Source organism: Acanthisitta chloris, unplaced genomic scaffold, assembly GCF_000695815.1.
Source record: "Acanthisitta chloris isolate BGI_N310 unplaced genomic scaffold, ASM69581v1 scaffold35434, whole genome shotgun sequence".
In the NCBI taxonomy this organism is placed as follows: domain Eukaryota; kingdom Metazoa; phylum Chordata; class Aves; order Passeriformes; family Acanthisittidae; genus Acanthisitta; species Acanthisitta chloris.
In genome coordinates this window covers 39,129-47,205 of record NW_008670429.1, presented here as the reverse complement: position 1 = coordinate 47,205, position 8,077 = coordinate 39,129, and the positions used below count along the sequence as shown (strand labels likewise).

General features: G+C 38.3%; 1 protein-coding gene across 1 annotated transcript in view; it reads right to left on the bottom strand.

Annotated features, from left to right (window-relative positions):
* Positions 1-903: 903 nt before the first annotated feature.
* Positions 904-8,077, bottom strand: part of LOC103801273 (rap guanine nucleotide exchange factor 4-like) — a gene marked incomplete at its 3' end in the record, with an annotated part of 44,129 nt that continues 36,955 nt past the window's right edge. Inside the window, exons 10-13 of the mRNA XM_009073681.1 lie at positions 7,702-7,848; positions 6,341-6,456; positions 3,181-3,269; positions 904-992 (exon numbers count right to left, since the gene is read on the bottom strand). Coding sequence (XP_009071929.1) covers positions 904-992; positions 3,181-3,269; positions 6,341-6,456; positions 7,702-7,848 — 441 coding nt within the window. The remainder of the gene's footprint in view (positions 993-3,180; positions 3,270-6,340; positions 6,457-7,701; positions 7,849-8,077) is intronic.

Below are 8,077 nucleotides of genomic sequence, written 5' to 3'. Positions count from 1 at the left end.
TGGTTTCAGGGGGTTAGCTTTCCCAGATGTCACTCGCCCCACTGAGCTTCAAGGAAAGCACACTTCACACCAATGTGATTCTAAAGAAATAAATAGGGAATTGAAGTTATTATACCCCTGTCAGAATTCTATAAAACAGAAAACATTATATGTTTATTTATTGCTCCCAGTCACTTGATAGCTTCAAGTCACTGTGCACAAGGAGAACTCTCAGTGTCCAACAGTTCCCCAAAGTAAATAACCTGCCAGTAATTGACAGATGGACATTTCACAGACTCCTGTAAAACTTGCAGACAGTACAGGAATCACCCCCAGCTCTCGATGCTATCCACTCTAAGATTTCATCTCCTTGTATTCACATGCAATTGAAGTTTCTTGCAGTTTGTTAGTATTTGCTACAGACTATTATTATAGATGATTGCTATTTTTAGTCATAACTATTATGACAGCACCTAAGAACTACTTACCCACCATTCTACAAGTTTAGGTACCCCTTTGCTTGAGGCAGTTTGCAGCTTGTAATCTATAAAGTAGACCACTGAAGTCACCAAGACAGCTATCCCAGTTAAAATGGAGTTCAGCAAAAACCAAGACCTTCCGGATACAGGAAGGGTAATCCAAACATGTATGTAATTTCACTTATCTGGTGGAGAGACAGTGCATTTATTCCCCTTGGAATAGTAATCAGCACAGGAAAGACACAGTTTTCATAGTCTGGGACTATCTCATCATGGCTATACACTATTTCAGAATTGCTGAGCTATAGACAGCTGTTAGTCAGACACTGCGAACCTACCCACAAGGCAGAGCCTCCAAGGAATGTGATGTACTTCTTGAGACAGAGAAACTTTAGTCTCATCACTGATAGGGACAGTGACGAAAGAAACTTAACTTTTCCCTTACAAAAGGATATTGTGCCATCAAGGCTGGACAGAGCTGACTATTTGGCATAAATACACAGTGCATCATAATAAAATCATTTAAAACAGAATCTGTGAAAAGAAAAGAAAGAAAACAGTCAATTAAGCCTCTGCAAACAGCTTGGGGATCACAGGGATGAGGTTTTTTTCTGCAAAAATACCTTATTAGCCCTCTGCAGATAATAAAGGGGTCTTTTTGCACTTTGTAGTCATTAAGTATGAAAATAAGCAATGAACAAATGTGAGCTGAAACACTAAGCTTTTAGTCTTGCCTACATGAATTTTCTTGCACTCACTTTAACAAGCCCTTGCCTGTGTCACAGAGAAGTTGGCACAGCAAAAAGCCCCAAACATGTGCTAAAGGGAAATACTTGGACATACTTCTGTACCAGTGTGGAGTTCTGGGCATAAGAAGAATCAGACCTGCCACACCTGGGTACCTGGAAGAGGTGCTGCATTTGGCTTGAGGGAACTACATTACCAGACAGCAAATTCGGCATATTCTACACAGGAGAAGGAGAAGGCAAATAAGTTAATTCTTTGCTGATTTCCTAGCAATAAGCAGACTGCCTAGAAGAGGTAAACGGACAGTCAAACTTCTGGGTTTATTTTGATTCAAAACAATATGATTGATATTTTCTCTGGCAAAAACCAGCAAGCTATTTTTTCTGTTAAAATTATATGTGGTGTAAATCCCAGTTTGCCTTATCTTTGCATTTGTGACAACAAGAAGGATTTACACAGCCTGGCTGCAGAGGCCAGAATAAATTTGGCATGCTTATATGGAATCACTGAGGAACAATAAACACAATACTCCAAGGTATAATTTCTACAGGACAACTTTTGAGATAACAGAAGCATTTATAAACACTGGAAGTAAGGGATGGCAGAAAAAATATGGTGAGAGAACTGTATAATATAATATTACATCATTGCTTCCACTCATATAATTCATATATGAATATAACCCTCTGTTGACAAAACTCAAGTCTGTCAGGATGGCACTTTTCCTTCCAGAGCAAATTGTTTTTTAAATATTCTTAAAGTAAAGGAATGCATAAAACTAGTAAGCCAATTTTCCAGCACTCTGAGATGCTGTATCCTAAAAATAACTTTGTGAATTATGATAGTTTGTACTGCATTGGGATATAGGTATAATCTTGCCATTAGGTGTTTTGGTGAAAAGTTTTAAAAGATTTAGAAAATACTTTGTTCTAGAAAAATGTGTAACACATGCATACTGTGAATAATAAACTTGTGGTTATATAGTTGCAAGCTTAAAGAACAACATTCTGCTTGTAATCCTAATAAACAGATATCTATGAAAAGGATCATTTTTTTGTCTTTAAAGTGGTTAAAACACACACTTCAAAAAGATTTCCGTAATTTTTCAATTATTCCCCCATTTACAGACCACTATACAGGTTTCTCCAGTACTATGAGGTCAACAACAGATTAACTGGATTTAAGGATACCTTTGAATATATACTTCTCAGACATTAGCACTGTAAAAAGAACTTGCAAAAGCAATATTATGTAGCTCAATATGCAAGTGTCTGTTTTATTTTAGCAGAATTATGAGGATTTTTTGTGTCTGACTCTTTTAAAAAACTAAAATACTTGCTGATAGTAAGTCAGCAAATATCTAAATCCCTAAATGCAAATTCTGTGTTCTCTTTACACTAATGAAAATCAGCCTACTAAGTGCAGATGCATAAACCTGCATTCTTGGGACTTGGCCCACGGTGTGCTGAGTTCTCCTCTGAGTAATAATTCTTTTCCTGCACATGGGGAAGTATCAGGGACAAACAAGGAACTGAATTGTGATACTTTAAATGTGATATGGATATCACATTTGAGAATACTTATACTAGCATAATGCAACATCTGGAAGTATCAAGCTAATTCGCAGTGTTAAGTGATGTCCAGAACAAAAAGTATGAGTACCATTGTTACTGGGTGGTAATGCATGCTCTGTCTCGGTCTTGTAGTTGAGCCTAATTAAAGTCATAACTAGTGGTCTGGCACGTTGGAGGATTTTGCTCTTCTACTATAACCTGAAAGTACAAATACTGAGCAGGCTCAGAGCAGTGGGTTGTTCTCTTTAATTCTGGATTTCCTAGGTTTTCTTGGGGTTGTTTTAGAGCAATAGATAAATCTTGTTCTGGGAAAAACTACCCCTAGATGCTTTTCAAAGCATCATATTGCAGTGTTCCCCCAGCAAGTCCATCCTACGTGGTAATGTAGGTAATGTAGGTACCTGTTGCTTCATTTAAAGTTGCTTCAAGGCGCATAGTTTCTAGAAAGTGCTCTAAAATTTTCTCTGGGGTTCCTGACATCACAATATACCTGAGAGAGGGAAAGGAGCAGTTAGCATCTCATGGGCAAAACAGCTAAACAAGAAATAATTGTGTACCAGCAAGAAGACCAGGACTGCTGTGTGCCAGAGTACAAATACCTGCTCTGACCACAATCTCTGTATGCTTAGGACAAAACCACTCAGTGTTTGTTGGCATCCCCTCTGTAAAACAGGAGTAATAACATTCTGCACCCTGTCCAGGGAGTGTGAGATGACAGCCAGCCTCCTCCTTGCACGAGTACTCCGGCATAACACCACCACAGTTACACCACAATCAGCACTGGTGCAAACCTGAGGAAGTACAAGCAGAAATGCTTCTCCACTGAGAATAAACATCTCAGTAATAATAGCAATTTACAGTCATTAAAGGGTCTTAATAGACTTACCGTAAGCACAAAATCAGAACTGGTGTGTATGAGTGTCAGAGCAAGGAAACAATTTTCTTCAGCATCCCTGACAGGCCTTGGTGTGAGAAGGTGGGGGCAGGTAATGAAATAGCAAACTGTATCTTCACATTTGTGCAATGCCTTACAGAGCCTAAGCAAGTAAGTGTTTCAAGTGGATAAACTTAGGGTTGTACCATTTCCTCAAATAAATTTAGGGAGGCAAGAGAACTAGTGCAATAGCCGGGTTTTTCTGCTTCATGCAAAAAGACTGGCAAGATTTTTAGTATATGATATGGCAAAACTTGTCCTGTCATCTTTTTTTCCTTGCCTTGCAGATCAGATTTTTTATCTTTCCCTCCATTCTTTCAATCTTTGCATCTTTTTTTTCTCTTTTTTTTTTTTTCCTTTTTTTTTTCTTTTTGGAATTCAACTGATAAAGTATGAAACTTTAAAAAAAAAGGAAAGAAAAAAACCCTGAGAAGTGAAGATACTCTGCTCCTGCTGAGAAATAAGTGGTGGAGCTGAGCTCCTGGGAGCTCCTCCTCACTTTGAGCACTGACCGTCACAGTTCTTTTACCTGCCAGCCCCTTTGGAAGAACTGTATTGATGTCCCAAGAACACAAACACTTGTTAAGCCAGTGCACATTCTCACAGAGATACTAACCAAGTATCTAAGTGAGTGAAGCAGAGAAATCACAGGTTGCCGCACTCTGAATATGAAAGTGAAAATGAACAGTGAAGTGACTTGCAGGGCTGCTGAATTCATCCTGCATGAGTGTGATCACCCATAAAGAGTTAGATCTTGGGAGTGATAACTTCAGAGCTAGTCCTTCCAAGCAAAACTGGCACTGTTTGAAAGCATGGCTCGAGGAGCTGTGTCTCCTCCATACAGGAGGCAGTGGATCCAAACTCTAACTGAGAGGATCTGCTCCCAAACTGAAGTTTTCCCCGAGGCTAAGATGAAGACAATTAGTTTCTTCCCAGGAAGAGGTCCCTGTTAAGCTTCTCTTTTGTGGCACAGTGAGTTTCAAAAGTACTGAATGATCAACTAACATATTCCAGTAACACATTCGGAAAATCAGAAAATGGCAGTAACTTTGATTGGGATGCTCAAGCATAAATGCAGCCACTTACTCTATTTACAAAGAAAAGAAACAAAAGAAATGTCATCTTCAAGCCCAGTGAACTCACTTTGAAGACTTTAAACACAAAGACACTGCCAACACACTGAACAAAGTAATCTGGCTGCTGAAAAGCAGACAGTGAACTTTCAAGGTAGCTTCCTCTTTGGGCAGGTTATGTCTATTTGTCATTGCTACAAGCAAAATCTCCCTTGCTGGCACACTGATAGTACCCCAAAGCTCACCAAATGCGTAAAACATTTACAGAAATGAAATCCTGAGCTTTGCCTGAAAATATTCCTGCAATGTAAGACCTCAAATACAGCCTAACTTAACCAGGTACCATAAATGTCTGGCTAGTTTCATCAGATTCTGAGGACAAAAATGTTAAGTAATGCAAATAATGCTGGCCCAAAGAGTTTGCAAGGAAGGCAGTGTTTCAAATATGTTTAAATGAAACTTTCACTTTTGGAAGCATGAAAACATCTCAGACCCAAGAAAATGGATTTAGGTCTATGACTGAGCTGCTGTGCATTGCAGCTGCTAATGCAAATCCATTGGCTACAGTCAAGTTTCCCACATTTAGACTATGAAAAATTTGTGTAAGAGTCCATGTTTTCCTGGTAGCATGGGCTGTTCTTCTAACAGATCAAGTGAAAGATGAAATGGCAGTTCCTGAAATATGTGCGATGTGTATACAAAATACAAGGAATGGTTCATTCACCCTTCATAGACCTTCACAAACCTTTGTACTCAGTTATGCAGATAAAATAGGTTTATGAAATCCCAGATCAGATAAAAACTGTACCCAAAATATCTCACAGTAAATTGGCTTTCTTTGAGACAAACTGAGGCTCGGGGTAAAGGATTCAAAACTTCTTGGTGCTTATTTTGTTGAAGTTGTTTGAATGCTTCTGAAGAAAATTGTGCATCCATTTGCAAATAACACACTTACAAAGCCTTTAGGGGTTTTACCAACACTTGGAATGATAATAGCCTCACTCTACTCTTATCACAGTAGTATCCAAACAGAATTGTACTTTTCCCCTTTCAGTAAGAAAGTAAGGAAAATATAACGGATATTGTTATTACAGAGCAAACCTGTTCTGTAAGATAAGCTGTGCAACTTTCATTGCATGAGTTCTTCATTTTGTATATAAATTGTACCTAGAAAACTCTTATTAGAATCCAGAGCTCAAAATCCAAAAGAAAATATCTGCACTTAACAATAAAACAATGCATTTTCCTCAGGACTTTTACACAGTAGCTTAGCTTAGGGTTTCATCATTCTCCATGTCTAGCCTATTTAGAAGCTATTACATGAGAGAAGTATTTACAGTGAGACCTTTAGAGAATTATTGAGTAAAGACACAGAGCTGGTGTGCTGCTAGAAATCGATATATTATCCAGCACGGGGCATGTGACCAGCTGATGACCAAAAAACAGAAGAAAACTGCATTCTTCCACAGAAAGGGAATATACTCGTTTGGATAACAGTACCAAATTAAAAGGTTAGTAATTGCCTGACATTTGCACTATTGAATGAAAACATACTTGTGCTGTGGCTGTGAATTTCCTTGATTAGAAACTCTGTTTCCTGCTGGGATCTTCTCCAACACCAAGACATCTTGGTCATGTTCTTTGAGTCTTACTGTATTTGCTTCCACATCCTGCAAGACAAGTTACTTTTAATAATGTAACTGCACCTGATTTGGCTGATTAGTTACTCTTGATGAAGTGCATAACTTTCAAACACAAAAGACTGGTGTTGGTTCTTTTCCCTTGTATTGATCTGTCTTTATTCTGCTTTCCTCACAGGTAGAATCAAGAAGAAAGCACTAGCACTGGGGGAAGAGGCCAAGAATTGTGGGAGGGACTAGAGCAAGAATGATGTGAAAGATCTCCAGCTAAAAGTTTCTCCAGAAAAAAAGTTTGCCAAAAAAACCCAGTCCCCCACCTTCCCATTTGTAATGTAATCTCTATCCCACTTATATATTAACATTATTATTGACATTGACTTTGCTCTAAAAAAAGAGCATTTAAGAAAGTTTTAGGTCAATAAACTTCATTCTCTACTACCAGATCATAGTAGCAAAAGAAAAAATACTTAAATACAATGTGCATTCAAAAAACACAGGTAAAAATCACTAAGACCATAGACTTGGATCTTCTTTAAAGTACTAGCGGAAACTTAATCAGTTCTAAGTCTCCGTGGCCAGCCCAACCTTCCTGCCAATGGGGTCCCTGATCTGACCACAATCCTACACAATTTTTCTAGTGGAGTACTCTGTCTGGACTGATTTTATTGCTGCAGCACTGGGCACATGTAGGTTCAAATACAGGATGATACCAGTTTTGACTTCCTGTACTATGAATGACCACAAAATAGCTTCTATTTACAGAATTACAGTTGGAATTTAGAACACATTTGCCCTAAAGTGAATAACTGTAAAATTAATCTAGGAATATCTTTCTAGAGTTCTCTGACAAAGACATCTGCGTATTTATCTGTAACTTATTCAATTTACCACTTGATTCTGCCTTGAATCTATTGAGTTTAAAGGTATCTGACACTCTCCTATCTGGGAGAACGGATGATCTTAGTTTTTTCAATATTTGTTTGGAAGATGACCCAGAAATTCTGGGCAGCATGGGTAAAACCTGAGCAGGGCAAATTCTAGATCACAGAAAAGTGAGGGACAAAAGGTTCCATTTTCATGTCTGAGCTAGGGACAGTAAAAGAGGAATGGTGATAAATACATTTTTCACTTGATCTTCTAGACTGTCACATCTCTATTCCATAATTAGGAATACTTCAAAAACATTAATCAATATATACACGGAAATAAGATGGACTCTAGAAAAATTAGCAAGTTCTGATATCACCCTGTTGGGAAAGCCCTTCCCACTCTTACCCTAAGGATCCTGTTGAAGTCCTCCTTGTCTACTCTCAAGAAGTGGCAGTTGTCTTCACGCAGAACAATGGATGCTGCTCTGGGAGCATCATTCACAAGTGCTAACTTGCCAAAATCATCTCCTTCATGTAGAGTACATACCACACCCTGCACAGAGCAAAACATTTACATGCACAAACCCATCATTACTCTGGATTCTATTGAAAGTCCTCGTACAAACACCGGACTTCACAATCAAATACCAAAACAAATCTATTTGGCAGGAAATCAACAGCCAAAATAATGACTGGGGAACAATACTTGATAGCTGGTTATTACTATTACTGAAGAAAGACAAGAATAGAAAAGAATTGGCTTGTTCTCTGAAATTACATTC